Here is a 20,875-nt window from a genome sequence, read left to right on the forward strand (position 1 = left end):
ATTGAGGGGAGTGTGTCTGTCACCTAGGGAGAGCGGCAGATCAGCAGCTGCGGATTCCAGAGGGACTCTGGGTCCCATCAGACACATTTGTGTTAGTATGAAGATGACGAAATACCTATCTGTAGAGGAAAAAAATATGGATATTTTATCTAAGCAAAAACACGGATTTATCCCAAGGCCCTGTACATCATAGAAAAGTGAGAATGTTTTTTTTTGTGGATTTAATCAGGCAACTGGGATTCTGTGTGAATAAACGAGGCTTTGGAAGAGGGAGGAATTATTTTGCGTGATTTAGATACACAAAGAAGTTTTGGTCTGGTTTACAGCACTGGTGCTCTCACTGCAATACCAGTACTTTTTACAGCACCTGCACTTGTTTCACAGAGCGGAGGGGAAGGTGAAGCACTTCCGAATTCAGCAAGAAGGTCGCCATTTTGTGCTTGGAACCTCGGCCTATTTTGAGAGTTTAGTGGAGCTGGTAACATATTATGAGAAGCATCCGCTGTACAGGAAAATGAAATTGCGTTACCCGGTGACTGAGGAGCTGTTGGAGCGCTACAGCACGGTAAGTGATGGTCTTTGTACGAGTGCCAGTTGCTGTAGCGGACGGAGTCCCAGTTCTATGCCTGGGGATGCTGGGTTTGGTTCTGGCTGTGGTAGGTGACCTTTGCGGGAGGTTAAGCAGGCAGTTTTCTTATCTGTGAAATTGAGATGGTTATACTGACTTCTTTCACAAAGATTTTGAGATATGTGAAGGAAAGAGCTTCGTCTTTGATTACAAGTCAACCCGTGCCTTCCTCATGTTTTGATTAGAAAACCTGCTCTCTGAAGTGGGGGATAATTGGTCTGCTAAAATGAGTTTTTGATAATAGCCTTGCCTGCAGTTGTCCCTCTCTTCTCTTGCTGCAGTGGGCAAAGATCTTAAAATGGTCATGCAGATGCCAATTGCTAAGCATTTAAGAAAGAATGAAATATTCTCCTGTGCCTCTTGCACTGGATGGGCAGTGGCATTCGCTTCACTGCGCTGGAGCCATCTCGGGGATGGTGTCCAATAGCCTCCTGTGGTAAAAGCGGAGAGGTACCTCTGAAAGCTCACTCTGATATAAACATGAGGAAATCTCCCCAAGAGATACTTTTTTCTGTCCTTTGACTAAACTAGGAGCCTAGATAATTAGTTTAAGATAGAGGCCTACCTTCTGGATGGATGTGTTTCGTGACAAGAGAGCTAAGCCGAGGTAACTGGCTTTTGGAAAGCCTGAGATGCCGTCTTTTGTTTTCAAATATATGGCTCTTAGAAGGTGCAGGCAAAAAATGTCTGGCATGTTTGAAAAAATCAAAATCTGGGGTTTTTGTTTCTTCCGGGGAGACTAAAAGGGACTGAAAAGATCTTAGACCTCAGGATTTTTGATAATGTTGCCTGTGGCTAAGGTTCTGTATCCTAGGACAGGGCCCAAATGGGAACGCAAGGAAAGAATAAAATCAAAAATACGACTACGTATATTGTTTTAGAATTTTTATCTAATAGTGAAACCAATACTGAAGTACTGTAACACAGAAATCATAAGTGTAGGTATTGTCTTCCCTGTTTGCACATAAAAGGGTACTCACAATCTCAGCTATTTGACTGATTATACCTTTGTGTGGTATTGCTGTTTCATTGTGTTTTACTGTTCATTAAGCTGAGGTATAGACAAGTTAAATAACAAACTCATGTTCAGCTATAGAAATGAGCATAGCATAGGCGTCTGGCTTCTCTTCTGTTTGCCTATGTATTGTCAGAAAGGTGGTTTCAGCAATGAATGTTCTATTAATATTAAGTACTTTTAGAATTTTTGATTCCTGTAACTTCATTTTTTTTTGTTTTCCTTCTTCCTGTTTTTAGGAAAAAGATATTAACTCCCTCTATGATGTCAAGATGTATGTGGAACCCAGTGAAATCACCCCTACAGTGGTATGCCTAAAGACAGATTTTCACACTTACTGTAGACTTCTGAAAATTGAGTCTTGTTTGTTGATTTCCTGTTAGTAGTAATGAAAAGGATAATTGAAGTGTTAGGCTGCTTGATTTATGGGGAACTGGGCAGCAGAAATTTAAAGGGTGTGACTATTTTCTAGTATCTCTTTAAAATTTGTACCCACATGTTTTCTTGTGTGCAAATCCTGTATTGATTCATCCGTACTGGGAATTTGGGCACCTTTTGCTGTTGATTCTGCGGAGGCAATTTGATTTGGCATGCCTGCCAGTAATAACCTATGAGGAGATTCAATTTGAGAAGGCTAAATCTTCATGGAAAGGAAGTACAACATGGGAACCGCAAGCGTGTGTGGAAAATTATTGCAGTTTCATGAGCAAACATGGCCTGCTTGCACAAATAGGTGCAGAGTTTGTTTATGTGCTTTCTATATAAAAATAGTGTCTTTGGTTTATTAATGAGTTGTTAAAGTTTTGTCTTCTTTTAAGATAGATATATATATATAATGTTTTAAAAATAAGTGTCACACTAAGCATCTATTTATCTCTAATTCTTGTTAGGGCCTGCCAACTTGTAAATTCCCATAAAAGTTCACCTGCTTGTAAATTTTGTCACTGTAATTCTTTTTAGTCATTTTGGCCAATGTATTTGCATTGCTGCTGAAGAATTTGGGTAGTAGTAAATTCAAGATAAAGAAATGCTTGCCCTCCTAAAACTGGGAGTCTTCCTAAAGGGAACGTGACCAGCAAGATAGCTGATGTGGTTTTGAAGTGGAGGCTTTGTAGGCATCTAAGCCTACAAACTCCAACTGCGTATGAATACGTGTAATGAAGATAGAGGATTGATATTTCACTGTGTGGTTTTCTTTTTCTTTCTTTCAAGCCGATGCTTGAAGAATAGCAGTTAAGTAACTTCACTTGCTTCTACCAATAGATGTCACTCTGGAACTTTAGTATTATGTTTTCTAGGCTTCATAGCACAAAAACAGATCCAATCCCCCCCTCCTTTTTTTTTTTTTTTTTTTTTAACATTGCATTATTGATCATTTTATGACCCGTCCCTCTAGATGACCCCTTTCTCTGTTTCTCTTAAAGCCTCAGAGAACAGTGAAAGCCTTGTATGACTACAGAGCCAAAAGAAGTGATGAATTGAGCTTCTCTCGAGGAGCTTTAATTCATAATGTCACAAAGGAAACCGAAGGCTGGTAAGGACAAAGATTCCTCATAGGAGAACTTCTGGTGACTTAGTAGATGGAGAAAAATATTGAGCTTTGGGTAGTAGTTTTTAAAAACTTTGCCTGTTGTCTGATTGCTGCTTATTAACTGTGGTGTTATAAATCTTAATGCCAGTGTATTTAAAAAAAAAACCACCCAAAACCGAAACCCTCTTATCCTCAGGTCTCCTTTCATGCCTCTTCCATTTTTCTATCCCACAACAATAACCTCAGCCTGCAGAGTCTCCATAACCCAGTGTATCCAGTGTTTTTCCTTTCGTACATTCATCCTTCCTGAACGCTTATGTATTCTGGGAAGTCACGCGTCTGTTACCATTGTCGTCATTGCTCTGTTTCTTTCCTTGCTCTGCTAAGTGCTTCTCAGGAATCAAGCCCACCTTTTTTAGTTATCCGTACATTCTCCTTTCATAAGAGGCTTTCTTTCTTGTGAATTGCTTTCTTGTGAACTGGCTTGTGAATTGCTTGGAAAGCTTGGGAATCTAATGTTTCCCTGTAGTTTCTGCAGGGTAATCAACCACATAATAGTATTTTTAGTACTGGAGGGGGAAAGGCCTCTTAAGTCATTAATTGTGGTTTACGGTAACTGTAATCCCTCTGAAATCGTCTGTTACTACAGTTAAAGATCACTTTGTTAGAGCTTTTAGCTACTTCATCACTTATATTTTGGTGATAGCCAGCTCGACAAGCTAGTATGGGGTATTAATGACCAATTTCTTGAGGATTATTGCTTCATTAAAGGCCTATTGAAGCTCTTTAACTATTTTTTTCTATATATATACTTTTTAAATTCAGGTGGAAAGGAGATTATGGAGAAAAAGTCCAACACTATTTTCCATCTAATTATGTTGAAGAACTGTCATCTGATAACTCTGCTGAGCTTGAAAGCCAGGTGAGGGTTAAGTTTTGTCTGCTGTTTTCCTAGAAGATGCTGCCTACTGGAAGGGAAAGCCTGGTTACAGAATTATTACTCTGTATGCTGTGTTTGAGAGAACACAGAAGAGAGAAATTAATGTATTCACTGTTCTCTGCTGCTGAAAGTTTTTGTCAGGACATGCCTCACAGAAAATTACTTAAGGAGATAGCTGATTTGGTGGGGTTTTAGGAGATTATAATGATTTCCTGCTGATGGAAAATCATACCAGTTCATATTTTTCTGATGGTTTGGCTAAACGATACTATGCCTGAAACTTTTAACTAGTTTGCCTGTATAATTACTGCCTTAATATTTGCAAATAAGAAAACTATTTGTCCAAACTCATCTTACTGGCCATTTCACACTCCGTTATTAAGTTTTTATGCATAAGTAACCCTATACTGTTTGTCAAATATGTCTAAAATCTAGTCCAGGGTCTTGGACAAAGATCTCTTCAACAAAAGACAACAAAACTCCATAGTAAGCAGTTTTGACATTTTTTGAGTTTTAAAAAGGAAATGTTGAATTCTCTTGTTGTTCTGAAGCACTTCCAGTGATTTGCCAGGAGTCTTTGGAGGAAAACTTATGTATTAGATTTCCCACCCTGACCATTGCAGCTTTAAGCAGACTTGAAAAATGAGCAATTCTGTCAGGACAGAAGTTGCACTCCTCGTTTTGAGTGCTCTCATTATAGAGATTCTCATGTTTTTCTCAAAATGAGAAATTCTTGGTATGGAAACAGGCTTTGAAGAGTTACAGTGGGCATGCTTTCAGTGAAACTGAGGTTAGATTTAATGGTGCGTGCTTATTATTTGTTAATGTCCTGTGCATATTCACTCAAGAAAACATTTAGGGTCAGATTTAACTCATGTTTTTCAGATTATTGAGGACAATCCATTAGGCTCTCTCTGTCGTGGCATACTGGTACTCAATACGTACAACGTTGGTATGTATTTTCTGATGTTTACACGTGGACTCCTGAACTTTGTGTTGAATAGACTCTTTTATGTTTAGCAGGAACGTTTTTATTTAAAAAAAAACAAACAACCCAAAACACCAGCTTGTATTAATATAACTAATACAATTAATGTGATGAGACTTTATGATACTAACTGCTGCAATAAATCAACAATGACAGCTTAGAAGAAGAGCCGTTGTATTTTAGTATAAATTTCTTGCTACTGTGTTGCCTAACAGTGAAAATGCCACAAGGGAAACACAAAAAGCCTTTTGTCTTCATTCTGGAACCTAAGAATGCAGAAGATCCATGTGTTGAGTTTGCAACTGATAAAGTAGAAGAACTCTTTGAATGGTACCAAAGTATCCGTGAAATCACTTGGAAAACTACAGAAGAGGTATTGGTAAAATTCTGTCGGTTTCTTTTTGTGTGGTTTTTTTTTATTATTATTATATACTGCTATAAATTTACAATAGGATTTGTCTTTAGCTGCCATATAGTGGTAAACCTTACTAACACCTGGTCTTTCAATCTCTTGCATATTGCTCTTTGTTCATTTTATTGATGCTGTGAATCTTGTTCTCAAACTCTTTTAGGAATGCTATGTAAATTAGCATTTTATGTAAATTTACGTCAGCAGGAGTTTTTCACCAGAGTACTGTCTGTGTTGCACCCTACATCTCAGTGGAGAAGTGTGCTTAGTAGTACCAAGTAGATACCATTATACCATTTTACATCTGGTTACACTGGTTCAGCCCTAGTGTTACGCAGAAGAAACTCAGATATCAGACTGTTCTGTTCAGAGTTGTGAATCCACTAGTGAGTATATGTGAAATCTGAGATGCCTTTGCCTAAACTCTCCTTAATCCTGTTTACTAACTCTGCTTTCCAGTGAATGCAGTGGCACTGATAGGGAATTGTTTGGCTAATACTTTATTTATTTGTAACTAATAGGCACGTGCTGGATTTACCAAATCTTCAATAGTAGTAGTTCAAATCCTTGCCTAAAGGTTAAAGGATTCTACCTAAATTTAGCTTTTACATCCCCCTACGAGCACTGCAGTTTAGGGACGTTCTTCAGGACTTGCTTCTCCTGTTCTGATGTATTAATTTACCTCCTTGTCATCTTTTCTAGTATTTAAGAAGTTTTTGATATGACCAAAAAGCCCCTACATTGACTGTGCTTAAGTACGCTCTTTCCTTTGTTGCTTTTATTCACTTTTTATTGTTAAGTGGGTGATATGAGTGATGAAAAATGATGAAAAATGTGTTTTAGTATCATGTTGGCTCATGCTGTTTGTCTGTCAGCTGGAGTGGCAATGCTCTGAGGGACATCATAATCCTATTTATAGCAGGCAAGTTGGCGTCTCAAGCAGGGGACTGCAAATTCAGCAAGGGAAGAAGTTACGGGAGCTGCTGACCTATTGTTGGGGGAGGAGAAGTACAGCTCTTAGGCCAGGCTTTCATTTAGAAATAAAAATGAGAAAAAGAGAAACACGACCTAGAAGAAGTGTCTCTAAATGGAATGTTTTTTATGGTACATCAATGGCTCTTCAGGAGCTTGGCAGCTTTTTCTCCCTCTGTATAGTTTGAGAAGTATTAAACAGTCTGTGTTCAAAGATGCTTTAAAACTCATTTCTGTCAATCAGGAGGCCTTTCTCACAGTGTGGCCTCTAGAAAGTTCACATGATAGACTTCTACACTAGGAGGGGAAAAAGATGAGGAAAGGCCCTTTTTGCTCGTACAGTTAACAGGTTGAATTTTGGGGAGGGAAAAATCATAGTGAGTCAGCACTCTGCTACAATATGATACAGGTGTTTTATGCATTTTATTTCTGGGCCGTGTCCATTCTACACAAAAAATAAAACTAAACTTCACGCATCTTGCCATCTGTTTAATACTGACACTTGCCATGCCCCTAGGAATGGTTGTTTGTTGCTAGCTCTCCTGCGTGGTTACCACCGGAGGGTTGTGACTAAAGATGAGCACATGGCATCTAGAAGCGGTCATTTGCTGTTTGGAGCTCTCTTGACTGTTCAGCAATGTCTGGGAAACTGTGGTGGATCACTAAGTACAAGGAAGTTTGTACAGCTTCTTCCTAAGGTTATTTCCAAGTCTAAATGTTGTATTCCTCTTTGCTTTTCTTAAATCTCAATGTGTAATTCCTGATTTGGTGAAACATTCAGGAGCCCCAAGGCTCCCTGGCTCTGATTTGTTGTTCCTCTTCAGTTTGTCTTGTTGAGGGAATTCTTTTGGAAGACTTCCTAATTGCTGCTGCTTCATAACCTCTTGTACCAAAGCTAATCGCTGTTCAGTATGGAACTCTTCTAATGTGACTTATCCTGTAATTGCTTCTTATGTCTGAAAAGCCTCCAGCCCAAATGTCTCCACTCAGGACAAGTCTTGCTGATTTCAGTAGTTCCCAGTCTCTGGTTGCAGGGACTGTTGCTCAACTTCCACAGAGCAGGTGCTTGCAAACATGGAAGTAGATAGTGGGTTTTTTACTGATGATGACAAGAAGATTGCACATGATTTTCCGTATGTAACTGTATTGGTTTGGTGTGCAAATAGAAAACTACAGGAATGATTCTCATAGGGTTTGAATTTAGCAGTTTGGGAGTTACTAACAAGACTTAAGTCCTGCTCAGGATTGTAAATAAAAAGAGACAGACTTCGCTGCCCTTTGCATTTTTTTTCTGCATACATTTGCATTTATATGAGCTACAGATTTGAGAATGTAACTAAAATTGAGTAGAGCCACATTAAAAATAAAAAATAAAATTGTTGCCAGGATTCTGAGTAGGACTGATCGGGGAAGCACTGCAACACTTGCTTAAAAAAACCAAAAGAATAAAAAAAACCAAAAGAACACAACAACCCCCCCAAAAATGGTAGTCCCAACTAAAACCTAAACCCACTTGGTTAGCCTGTCTCTGAGTTGGCCCTTAAAGTACGTTACATCTATGCAAGTGTCTAAAGTATCAGATAGGAATCTGAGCAACAAAGAATGTTCAGCTTTGTCATTTGAGTATACCCTGAAGGTACTGTACCATAACGCTTGGTGTATCTGTAATCTAAAACTTTGTTACGTTTTACAGGAGAACAGGAGGAAATACTGGGAAAAGAATCAATTGATTGCTATTGAATTATCTGATCTGGTAATCTATTGCAAGCCAACAAGCAAAACCAAGGACAATTTAGGTATTTCCTTTAATATTACATGTGAATTTCACCCTTTCTACTGTCTTTGTAGATGTTAGTTGAAATTTTAGAACTGAAGGTAAAATCTATCCTTTCTCTACTGAAAACAAAGTTCTGTCTCACCCGTGCAGTTTTCAGTGGTACTTTGAAATTGTACACTAGGGAACTTCATGCTATTCAAGTGGCACAAAAAACCTGTCACAAATTTCTAACTAGTTAGCTAGAGACACCCTCTCATAGGTGTCTGTCATGGGGAAGCTCACTAGTTATGTGTCAATTGACTGTTTTGAGATGAAAAACTCTGGCTGAACACTTATGATTTGTTTGTAAAACCCTTCAAAATGGATTTACTGTGCATTATATAATCTTACTGTAAGAACATGTTTGCCATTTGTGTAAGCTATTGGAATGGTATATGGTTTCATACTATACATGAGAACTGGGGTCTGTGTAAGTGCAGGTGTGGAATCTGACACTGAAATATGTACTTCTTATTCCAGTTTTTTGTCATTGCTGCTGGAGCAGCCAGTAAATGTGCCCTTCTTCCTTAAGTTTCTTTGCAAACCTTTTTAATAAGCTGTCAGCATGGCTAAGATGTTATAATTACAGTCATTGTTTGAGGCATTGGCTAACCCTGGCTCACCCTTTCTTCTCCCTATTTAAACTCAGGAAAAGATGTCTCATTTAAATATGTGTTATAGTGGTCAGAAGTGCATTATTAGCAATGATGAGATGAGAACATGACTATAGACTCTTATCTGCCCTGCTATAAAGCATGTGGCAGGCAAGCAATTTTAGCTTTCAGACTTGATGCTCAACCAATTTGCCACGTCTGCATGAAAACTGTGGCAATTATTGCATTAGAGGACAAAGTAAAACAACGTAAAACAAAGTGTTAGTAGAAATGCAGTATAAATGTTGACTACTTTCTTCCTTTAGTAACCACTCTTTTTCCTCCCTCCCCTGTGTAGAAAATCCTGATTTCAAAGAAATCCGTTCTTTTGTGGAGACCAAGGCAGAGAGCATTGTTAAGCAAAAGCCAGTTGAGTTGTTGAAATACAACCTGAAGGGACTGACACGTGTCTATCCTAAAGGACAGAGGGTCGATTCATCCAACTATGACCCATTTCGCCTCTGGCTTTGCGGCTCCCAGATGGTGGCGCTTAACTTCCAAACTCCAGGTAATATTGCCTTTAAAAAAGGGCTTAATCCACCTTCCATTTCACCATAAATGAGCCCATTTCTGGCCACTCTGCTATTTTGGTCACCGTGGCTGTCCTATTTATTTGTACTTCTTAGCAAGAGGGGATGTGCAAGAACTGAAGATTGGTTTTGAACGTGTGGGTCACCTGATAGAGCTGGTCCCCAGAAATCAGTCTCCAAAGACTCTGTCTCTGAGCCTAACTGGCCCCAAACTCTAGAAGGGTTTATTTCACCTTGATGTCTTTGTGATAAGCAAGCAGAGATTTTGCAAGTTTCAGGTGGATGAACAGTTGTTCGGCCCCAGGGAAGGCTGTACTGCACTTCCTGGTAAAGGCCAGCTAGCTTATGACACATTGATAGGAAGCTAATTGTGAATGGAGATGGTTTTATCAGGATTAAAATTGGTGAGAAATGGCCTGTCAGGTTCAGTTACTGAAGGGAACAGGGTCTTCCAGTTTACCTTTCCAGCTCTTTCTGATAAAGTGGTGACCAGAAAGAATTACAGAGAGGAGCCATTAGTCTGGTACTTTGCTTTATTCAAATGGAGATCTTCTGTTATGACTGTTTAACTCTCTCCCTAGATAAATACATGCAATTGAACCATGCCTTGTTTTCACTTAATGGACGCACTGGCTATGTTCTGCAGCCAGAAAGCATGCGAAATGAAGAATATGACCCAATGCCAAATGATGCGAAGAGGAAATTGCAGATGATTATGACAGTGAGGGTAAATCTCTTTTGTAAATTATGTTTTTTTACAAGCCATAAATATCTGTAAAACTAAAAATAAAGCTATTATGTTTTAGAGCAAGATCTGACAGATTGTCAAAATACTGTTTTTAAATGTCAGTGTGTTTGAGAATAAAACTAATTCCACTGGTGCCTGAAGAGAAATATATATCTTTATCTTTATATAGATATATATATAAAAAAAGATATATATATATATATATATATCTTTATCATGCTAATGAAGCACATGCTGTAGGACTGAAAACACAATCCTGAGATAATTTTGTATAATTGCTAATAAAAATTCTAAATGAGTTAACTTGCATTTTCAATCCAATGACTTCTCAATAGAAGGGTCCTTTTGGAGGTTGGTTAGCAGCAGACTAACTAGTTCAGAGATTTCCAGTGTGGAAGAAAGATATTTATAACGAAATATAGAAACTAAGCAGAAAAAATAAGCTGTTCCCCCCGTTCATCATATTTATACACTGTGACTTAATCAGAATGTCATTCTCATTTTTCGTGGAGAGATGAGTTTATTATTTGAGAATTATGCCATGTTATCTTTTGGTGCCAAGCAAGAATTGAACTTGCCTCTGTTCTCAGTTGCTATCCAGCAAGAGACGGCCTTTACAAATATGTTTTCTGAGAAAGAAGAAACACATTAACTGCTTTTCACCACAGTTTACAGAAGAGGTAAACTGGGGCTGTGAATGATGTAAAGCAGGAATATCTTAAAATAGATATGTAATAAAGACTGGGGAAAGATAACAAAACTTATGTTACAGGCCTGCTCTGGAACTGTAGACTGTGTGTAACGAATGTCAGATACAGTATCTTACAATGAAAACCATTGGGTTGCCCAAACAATGGAAGACATTATTGGTGGCACAGATAGTATGTTTAATACATGCAAACATATTCAAGAGAGGGAGTGTGTATTTTTGCATGTTTTTCTGGATTTTTGTCCCCTCTCTAGTTCTGTAGGCTACCTTCTGTACAGAAATAATGCTGCCAAGCTTCCTTTGGAGGTGGTTATAATTTACAATTGCTTTTGCAGGTTTTAGGTGCTCGTCATCTCCCTAAACTTGGTAGAAGCATCGCTTGTCCTTTTGTAGAGGTAGAAATTTGTGGGGCTGAATATGATAACAACAAATTCAAGACAACAGTTGTGAGTGAGTATCTGCGGTTTTCTGTGTTGTAGAGGTATGGTTATACTTCCAGTGTGCTTAAGTAAAACGAGTAGAGGATGACCATGAATTTATGTTGTCTGTAATTGGCCAGCAACCTATATAGGGAGGAATAAGTTAACTGTTGCTCTGGACTGGTGCGTCATACAATATTATTCTTTTGCTTGCCTCAGGGTCAGTTAATTTGATAAACTTGACTGTATATAAAATTTGGGAAAAAAAAGTACTGTTGCAGTTTAAAAAAAAAAAAAAAGTCACAATTCTGTTATGCTTTTGCCTATCCATAAGTTTGTGTATTAGCATATTTTAAAAAACTGCTGTCTTGAAAGGGCCTCCAACAGCGCTAGTCAGTTCCCAAAAGTCTGGCCCAAATGGGGAATTACTACTGTGAGGTCCAGACTGTGTTTATTCAAACTTTGGTTATAAGACTGGCATCCCCTTGGAGGTGGCATGGGCATATATGGCTGTAAAGTAGTAGAACTTGCAGTGCGATAGGGGTTTGATCAAAACTCGCTTCTTGTGAGTTCTGGATAAGGGCTGTGTATTTGTGTGCGTGTCTGTTTGTGTGTACATGAGTTTAATTTAAGTGTAGCAAAATGGGGCAACATCCCAGCCCCTTAATATTTCACTATTTAATATTTCTGGATCCGTCAGTGTTCCTCTAGTAGGCAAGAGGCTTTTGTTCCAGTTATCCAAACCACTGATACTGGTGGAAGATAAGCACAGAATCAGGAGCAGAATGTGCATCATGGCTCTTCAGTACTTCAGAGAAGAGGATTATGATTTTAACTTTTTGTGGGAAGTGACCAAGACTTTATGGAGCGAAATTCCTGGCTGTGGCACACATACCAAATTACTTGGTCTTCCATAAACGACTTTAAGAATTGTACATTAGTCTTCCCAGTGCTTTTCATGTTTTACTGTCCTGTGGAGCATGAGGCTCATGAATATGAGCAATGAATTAGCTTTGTTTTACAAATATGTGGCCAATTAGGCTTTATATGTTTAAATACAAATAATAGCTTTTCTTCAGGGATTTCCATCCCTGCCAAGTTTCCTCCTATCTCCCCCCATAAATAAACAAATACAAACCTTCTGAAGCAAGGTTACAACAGGAGACAGATGGTAAATAGGATTTTTTGGCCTTTTTATCCCCAGAAAATGTCCTGGGATACATACTCATATGTGAATGAAGTGAAATTATTGCTTCATGCTGCAAATGTTTCCTTTTCATTACAGATGACAATGGCCTTAATCCAGTTTGGGCACCCTGTCCGGAGCAAGTGAAATTTGAAATTTATGATCCAAATCTAGCGTTTCTGCGCTTTGTTGTTTATGAGGAAGATATGTTCAGTGATCCCAATTTCTTAGCACATGCCACTTTCCCCATCAAAGGAATCAAATCAGGTAAGATCAGTGGGTATGATGAGGGTCTAAGTCAGAAAGATGCTCTTCAGCGTTGTTGTATTATGACTTTTCTCTCAGTAGCAGCTACAACGTGCCAAAGGACAAGTGCTCTTTTGATCCAAGTTCCTTTAATCCATTGTTTAGTATGATACTGGGTGTGTAGCATATAAGTATTTAAAATAATCCTCTCACCCTCTTGAAAGTTCTTATTTTTTACAATTGAGATAGGAAAGCATTATGTAGAATAACTTGCACTGTCTTTACTACATGTTCCACTTCAGCAACAGGGTGATGCGCTTTGAGTAAAATCAGGGAAGATTCTTTTTCTGTTGTGGTGTCAGTGCATTTGTTTTTTTCATTACCTTAGATGTGAATGTGTCTTTCTGCTTTCCTCTGTTTCTGGCTTTAGTTTTCAAGAGTATGTGAACTTGCATGTTTCTCAGTTCTGCCATTCTTACCTTTTGCTTCCCCAGAATTGTCATAGCAAAGCCTGCTCTCAGCAGTGGAGCATTTGTGCAATGAAGGATCTGTTAGACCTCAGGACTCTATGCACCATTTTTGTGACTGCAAATAACCCTTTGCCTTGACTCTAATTGTCCTTTTTTGTATGTTTTCCCCCACCAGGTTTTAGATCAGTTCCTCTCAAGAATGGCTATAGTGAAGATATAGAGCTGGCCTCACTTCTGGTTCACTGTGAAATGCAACAAGTTCTGGTGAGAACCACTGGGGTTTTTTTTTGTGCACTTCAGAGTGTATATTATCAATTCTTTGTGGAAATCAGGAAACGAGGATTTAGTTTTCTGTTCAGTGTCTGATCTGCTATTGTCAGGCATTTCTTCTGTAGGTACTGGGGAAGACCAATAATGCAAATTGAGTTTACTCTCCCTCTGGGTGGACAGATTACGTAGTTCTTAAAAGTAGTAATGCACTAACAAAGCCTCATTGCCTCCGCTAGTTTTTGCTGTAACAGCATGGTCATTCTTTTCCCTTGTTAATTGACTGATGCCATACAAAGCTAGCTAAATTAAGCTTTGACTTTGTAGAATAATCGGGTTTTTTTTAAAGGTCCTACATAAAAAAAAAACCCACAAAACAACACAAAACAGTTTAGGAAGAAAAGACAGTCATTTCTCCCAGTATTTCGTTAAAATAAACGGCCCACCAGGTGGAAGACGCATTCTGGTTCCCACAGAAGTGCTAATCTTCATCTTTTAAGCCCCTCTAAAACGCCTAATTGAAATACTAGTGTTTTTAAACATACAGGGGAAAAAATAATGATGCATCCTTGCTCATGAAGTCAGGCATTAAAGTGGCTGATCTGTGAACAGCATTTGTTGGTGTTCCAAAGGTGCTGCTACATATGTTGATTTGAGGAAGGATTATTCTCAGACTCTCTCTCTGTTTCAATGATATTTTATGTAATTTAAATCCACTGGTGTAGAGACCATGTGATGAAAGTTTAAAGATGCTTCTGGGAAGTGGGTATTTCACGGTGCTTTCCAGTACCCTTCAGATTCAAAGAAAAAAAAAAAAAGTCCAACTTCTTATTTATAGTCTTTTACAACCAGTCAGGCTTACTCTGCAGTTCACACCAGTGTACATTATTTTTCCTGATTAAAACACCAACTTCTGCTAACGGTAAGTCATTATGTCTCTGGGGGGATTTGTGCCTGCAGTTGCATGCACTGAAATGGAAATTACTGAATTCAGTAACATTCTTCCTCGCAAAGTGGTGGCAGCCTTTTTCAAACATCCTTTGTCAAATTTTTACAAAGCCACCTTATAACACATGATATAAAATGACTGTGTGTAATGATGGTGTTTGGCAGCCATGGTAGCTTCCTTCTCTCGGCTAGCCGAGTCATGAGAGCAGAAGAGGGCTAGGAGCTGAGACCAGGAGTGTGTGTGTCTGTATCTAAACAAGAGACCTGTGTCCTTTGACGGTAATGTTTAAAAGGTTCGTATTTCATGGACGCAAGTCTGATAGAGGAGGCCTGCTAAACTGCTTTTTTTTGGCTTGCTGCCTTTGAGAAAACTGGCAGCAACTCACCATTGCCTAATACATTGAGCATGGGCATCACTTGTAGATATATTGCGAATTCCTCCTGCCGTGGTTTCTCTTCAGAAATTCAGATCATTATCTGCCTGGGGCAGGAGCAGCTCTTAAAGTGTTGTTCATAGCAGCAGTATGTCTCCCAATCTGTCAGCACAGAGTCCTTTGACAGTAGCACATTTCGCACTCTTGAAGCCCCTTCTGCTTGTTAAGCCAAATGAAGATGCAGCACAGCTCTGTGTTTTTACAATGTCTGATGTCTCTGGGTGGTAATGCAGTGGCAGGAGAAGTTTCAAAATTTTTTCCTTTTGTTTGGCAGTCTGCAACAGACCAAGACTTGCCATGGTTAATCAACTTGTAGAACTTCTGCCAGATCATTCAAGAAGCATCAGAAAAGATCAAGGCTGTCTCCATCTGTTCTTTTGCCCTTTTCTTTTAAATGATGACCCTCCATAAAATCATAGAATTTAATAACAGGCCTGTTTATATACAGAGCCCATCTGCCTACTCTTGGAGATAAAATACAGAATTATAAAGGGGAATTACAGATGGCTGTGGAATTTCTCAGGAATAGAGAACCAAGAATACTGTAGATATAAGCATGCATGTTTGTGAATTATTACGTGGGGCCTTACGCAGTTCCTGTTGAAGTTAACAGGTTTTCTTGATGTTGTAGAAATGGTACTATACTGAGGTTGTTGTTACATTTAGAAGCATGTCTTATTTGCTTGAAAATTGATTTACTTGCTTCAGAAAGTGTGTGTATCCCTTCAGCATTTTCTGATTACAGTCAGCCTTAATGTTGTATATGTTTTTAACATAAAGACTGAAGTGGACATTCTTAAATGGGGTTTTAAAGTCTAGCTTTGTGGATACCTTTATTTACAAGAACAAATAGTAGTACAGATTGCATCTTGATGATTACACCTGCAAATTGGTAATTGGCAGTCTGCTTTTCCCTTTGTGATTTGGGAATGCAAAGTTTCCTTCCCCCTTTAAAAAAAAAAAAGGCAAATAAAAGAAAAAAACTACTTTTTAAAACTCGGTCAGTAGCATAGCACTGAGGCCGTTTCAGCTGCTTCAGCCCATACCTGGGAGCTGTAGGAACATGTTTCAGGAGGGAAAAGGTTTAGGGAAGTATCTTGATGCTGTAACTGAAGCCCCTTGTGTATGTTGCTAACCTGTCACTTTTCCTAGATCTGGACTGAGTGCAGAAAGAGGCATTCTTATTAGTATGCCGCCTCTGAAAATGTTTAGATTTATTACATTTATTGATTGCATGTCATTTCTTGTAGGATGAGTATCTTGTTTTGCTGCTGAAGTGAAAATTAAGACTTCAGTCCTGCCAGTACTGTTCTTCACTAGTAACTCTATAAAGGAGGCAGCTTTTGCATCCAAAGTTTTGAAGTAGTTAAAATAATTTGGAGTCATAAAGGGAATCATGATGATTATTTTATGCTTGTGGAGTATTTTGAGAATTTCTACTGTGGGCCGCATACCAACAGCAGAAACTTAGACTGCTGCAAATTATTCTTCAAATACTTAGTCAGTTCGTCTGCAAGTATTGAATTGCCGCAACTCCAGAGAAACCCAGGATCTGCCCTTTCTTGATCACCTGAGTACTTGCCGCTTTTCGGGGTCCTATTTACTAGTCAGTATTTCCACCTTTTGTCTAGATTTCAAGAGGGAAGCCCCAGGACAGGTAGTATGTAGCGTAACACACAAATATGATGGAACAGTCAAAAATTAAACTGCTTTTTAAAAGTATTTTTAAAACTGTTGTGATCTGATATTCCACTATGATAAACCATTTGCTGTCTTTTCCTCAACAGACTGACAGGTTTTATTAGGGAAAAATATTCCAATAGAAGTCTTTAGATACAGACATTGTGCTGGAATGTCCCTGATGCCCATTAAAGGGTATGGCTTGCTTAGTTAGTTTGTTTCCATAAACATTCCAGAAACATCTTATAAAACTAATTTTATAAAACATTCTATATAAAACTAATGGAATGTGTTCAGGAGAACAAAATAATCCCCCAAACTATGTTGATTCTGTGTCACTTTGTGTATGTGTTTTACAGGTTACATTGATTTCCAATATTCTTTTGCAGGAAAGTGAAGAAGAGCTTTATTCCTCATGTCGGCAACTTCGGAAGCGCCAGGAGGAGCTTAATAACCAGCTGTTCCTTTATGACACCCATATGAATTTAAGGAATCCTAACAGAGATGCTATATTAAAAGAATTCAATGTGAATGAGCACAAACTACAGATATATCAAGAGACATGCAACCGAAGGTGGGTTGATAATCATTCTCCTTTCCAAGGCAGCTCTATCTAGACATGATTTATGGTAAGGAAATCTCAGATTTATCAAAACGAGCATCTAAAAAGTGAGCGTACCTGAAGCAAGGAAGGGCGTCAGTGAAGCAAGGCTGGGCTGCAAGCCGCTAGAGGCCAGCAGATCCTGTGAAATGTCTGCTCAGTGAAATCTCAGTTTCAGTGATCACAGTATAATCCTGTGAGTTTATATTCCTCTCTTCTCCTGCTTTCCAGGAGGAAAGCCTGGAAGTATATACAGCCAAATAAATAAACCGCCTCACTCCTTCTTACACTATCAAAGTTATGTCCCTGGAAATGTCATTAGCATATTAGATATGTGGGAACAGAACATGCTTCCAGATACACAAACCACAAAATATAAAACCAGTATTGAGTTGTAACAGCATAGAATTGTCAGTTAAGTGTCAGAGCGTTATCCAAAGTCTAGGGGAAGGATCTTTCTCCTTTGCTGCCACCTTTGGGCTGGGTGTGAGGGAGGGAGACAGAGGCTTCATGCACCAGGAGGAAGTTTTGAGTAGATCTCAAGGTGGGATGGGAGGAAGACTATTCTTTAAATATTTTTACCCTTTTTTATGAATTACTGGTTTACTCACATTTATTGAGGAAAAAAAAAATTGCATTGTTCGCTGTTTGTATCTAAGTAAATTCAGCTTGGTAGACTGTTTTCCCCTGAGGAATTCCTAGTAGACTTGACCTTTTCCTTTTCTTTTCCCTTAAGATTAAAGGAGAAGAAAGTCAGTAACAGCAAATTCTACTCTTAAAGCAATCGTTCTCTGATGCGTGCTTTATGGTGCAATTCAGGAAGAGATACTAATTTATCCTGGTCATCCTACCCAATGACGGTCTCATCAGACTGAATGACTGGAAGAAGAGGAGGAGGAGGAAAGATGGGTTTCCTTAGTAATTTCTTGTTATAAGAAAAACTGTTTTAATTCCTAATAATTTATATTCTGTACAAAGCGTACCCTCTGTGCAGGCCAGACCCTCTGTGTATTCCAGATTTTTAAAATTTGAGGGCATGTAGTTGGATAGACCTCACTTCTTATTATCAATACCTGAAGTACAAGTATAAATCAGCTACTGTATTTGTGTACGCAGGCTATAGATAAGACATTCACAACAATTTGCATGCATGGAATCACACCACTTTAACAACCTGACTCCTTAAGATTAACTGGTAGTGAGTTTTTAATTTATTAAATGCTATAAAAGCACTTCTACACCAGCATTGTCACGTCATGTATGTTACAGTGCCCAAGGCAGCAGACTGTACTTCTGATACCGTACAAAATATTTTGGGCAGCTGATAGCTCATACCGCATCGTCCCTTGTTAAAAGTTTTCTGTTACATTTTTGAGAATTAGATAATATGTTAATTTTGTTGAAACCAAATATCCTCTCTGACTGTAGTTGTGTTTCTCCTGTTGAACTCTCTGTAAAGGTTTAAGAAAGGAATGATGTGTGAACCTGTATTCGTAACCCCTGTGAACCTATGTTCACGGCCTCGAGGCACCAGAAGGAAGTTTTAAGATACGCAGTAGGAAATATCTGGTTGTTTGTGGAAGGGAAAAGTATTTCAAATTCTAAAAAGCATTTACTCTGGTATAGTATCATTTTGCAAATCCTTTTAGCTGCTAATGTGCTTAGAAATGAATTTTTTAATGAACTGTCCATTTTTAATCTTGCAATCCTACTTAGATGATAGTGTCAAATGGTAGTGTTCTGTAAATGTAGACTGTTTTCCCAAAATGTATCTAATCCAAGAATGATAGTAGGCACAAATACAGAGGTACATCATTCTTACGCCTTTAATCAAGTGGAGCTACGGATGAGAAAACTTGTTAGATTAGCAAGTGTGTTTTCCTGCTAGAGCAGAACCAAAGTCCTTCAATGGCGTATTTAACACCAGTTGTCATAATTTGTGTATGTGTTGGTTCTTTGTGCGAGCATTATGTTGTTACGATCAAATTCCTAGTTGCTTTGTCTCTACGTGGGTGGAGTTTTGCTGTCTGTATGCTTGACTTAAACTTTCAAATGTGTGCAGAGGAGCTAAGTTTTTCTGTCTCAGTGACTGCGTGAGGCATAAAAGACTGCATACATAGTGCTGTATTTCTGATCACAGAAAACTTGCATGGATTTGGGATTCATGGCCTGATGAAGCTGCCTCAGCAATTTTCAGTTTCTCTCGCTCCCCACGCTATGACTTCTGTTGTTTCAAGAGGCACTTAATTGATGCCATTGTGCATTCACAGATGATGGCTTGAGGAACCCCCTTGAGGTTTTAGTTATTCTGTAAAGACAATCTTGTCTCAGAGATTAAAGTGCTATAATAGGATGTCCCACAATGGGGTGGCTTCTGTAAATTTTTTATTATACAGAAATTAATTACTAATCACCCAACTGAAAAAGAGAAGAGAGCAAAGTTAAAGGCAATTATCTGCTTTTCTTCTTCCTGCCTGAAATCTCTTCAGTACGCGGTTGTGATTGACCTGTTCAAGGATTAGATGGGTGCAAACCTCCCTCAAATAAAGAAAAAATCACATCAGCTGTGGATTTGGGAGGCCGAGCTGCAACTTGGACTGCTGTATAAAGCTGGGCTTATCTGCACTACCCAGGTGTAATGAGGTGATGCAGTTCCTGTCCCTCGGCGGGGGACGACGGACAGCTTTGGCGTGCATGCATTTTGTAGCATGTTCCAGGATGCAGTTAGTTTGTCTTAGGATCGGTCCCAGTGTGATATATTTCATTCAGCAGCCTCCATGTTTCCCATTTAATGTTGTGCGAACACGGTGTTGTCAGTGGTGATCAGGCAAGGTGGCCCAAAGCCTTGTCGGGAAGGTCCTGAGGCTGCTGTTACAGGTGGGACAGGATTTATAGGCAGCTGAATACCAGCTAGGTTTGGACTGATCACAAAAAAATAGGGGACCACAAGATGCTAGGGCTTAGGGAGATCAAACCCTAGAGCTCGAGGCTCCTGCTGTGGTGGGGTTTTCTTTTTTTTTTTTTTTTAAGCTCAGTTCCAGAGCAGACATAACCAAATTGTCCATTTGTCCTGGGTTCTTTGATTGGTATGTATATTCCTGACACAGAATAGCCATTGTGTGATGAACACAGGAGTTCCTTGTGCTGCTGCTATGCAAATATTTAAGAATTAGCACATTTTATAGTCCTTTGAAAAGTCCCGTGTGCGTTCCCCACACACATGTGATGTCAAAAGTTATGAGGCACTCCTGCTGTATTTATGAAAATGCATTTAATTTTACAGTAAGACTTTTCCCCAGAGTATAACGTTACACTGTATTCAGAAGGAAAATACTGCATTGACTGTTTTGTTGACTTGCGAGCGATGGGCAAGGCTATGTACTGACTCTGCTCTTGTTCCTTGCGTTCTGTGTTTTAACTCTGAAATCTCACCTCTCCATTCTTTGTCAGGGCAGACTCTGTAGCAACTTTTTCACAGTTGCAGCTGTTTTAATATGAAAGTAGGTTTGGATGTGCGTGCTAATTTTATAATTCAGGAGGAAAAAAATTTCTAAATTTTTGAAGTTAACAATATCTGTTAAATTGTTGTATTCTTATAGAAACTGTTTTAAATCCTTAAAATAACTTATTTTTAATAAATAATTTTTGATATCTCAGCAGTGATGTGAATGATGCCAGATGCTTC

General features: G+C 38.7%; 1 protein-coding gene across 1 annotated transcript in view; it reads left to right on the top strand.

The window, feature by feature from the left end:
• The window catches only part of PLCG2 (phospholipase C gamma 2), a 64,681-nt gene extending 43,835 nt beyond the window's left edge, over window positions 1-20,846 (top strand). The window contains exons 20-33 of the mRNA XM_054199078.1: window positions 385-565; window positions 1,883-1,951; window positions 3,068-3,177; window positions 4,000-4,096; window positions 5,000-5,066; window positions 5,318-5,475; window positions 8,177-8,279; window positions 9,251-9,460; window positions 10,064-10,209; window positions 11,275-11,389; window positions 12,644-12,811; window positions 13,436-13,524; window positions 16,979-17,163; window positions 17,927-20,846. Coding sequence (XP_054055053.1) covers window positions 385-565; window positions 1,883-1,951; window positions 3,068-3,177; window positions 4,000-4,096; window positions 5,000-5,066; window positions 5,318-5,475; window positions 8,177-8,279; window positions 9,251-9,460; window positions 10,064-10,209; window positions 11,275-11,389; window positions 12,644-12,811; window positions 13,436-13,524; window positions 16,979-17,163; window positions 17,927-17,969 — 1,741 coding nt within the window. The 3' untranslated portion in view covers window positions 17,970-20,846. The remainder of the gene's footprint in view (window positions 1-384; window positions 566-1,882; window positions 1,952-3,067; window positions 3,178-3,999; window positions 4,097-4,999; window positions 5,067-5,317; window positions 5,476-8,176; window positions 8,280-9,250; window positions 9,461-10,063; window positions 10,210-11,274; window positions 11,390-12,643; window positions 12,812-13,435; window positions 13,525-16,978; window positions 17,164-17,926) is intronic.
• The last annotated feature ends 29 nt before the right edge of the window (window positions 20,847-20,875 follow it).

This window comes from Rissa tridactyla, chromosome 4 (genome assembly GCF_028500815.1).
Source record: "Rissa tridactyla isolate bRisTri1 chromosome 4, bRisTri1.patW.cur.20221130, whole genome shotgun sequence".
Lineage (NCBI taxonomy): Eukaryota > Metazoa > Chordata > Aves > Charadriiformes > Laridae > Rissa > Rissa tridactyla.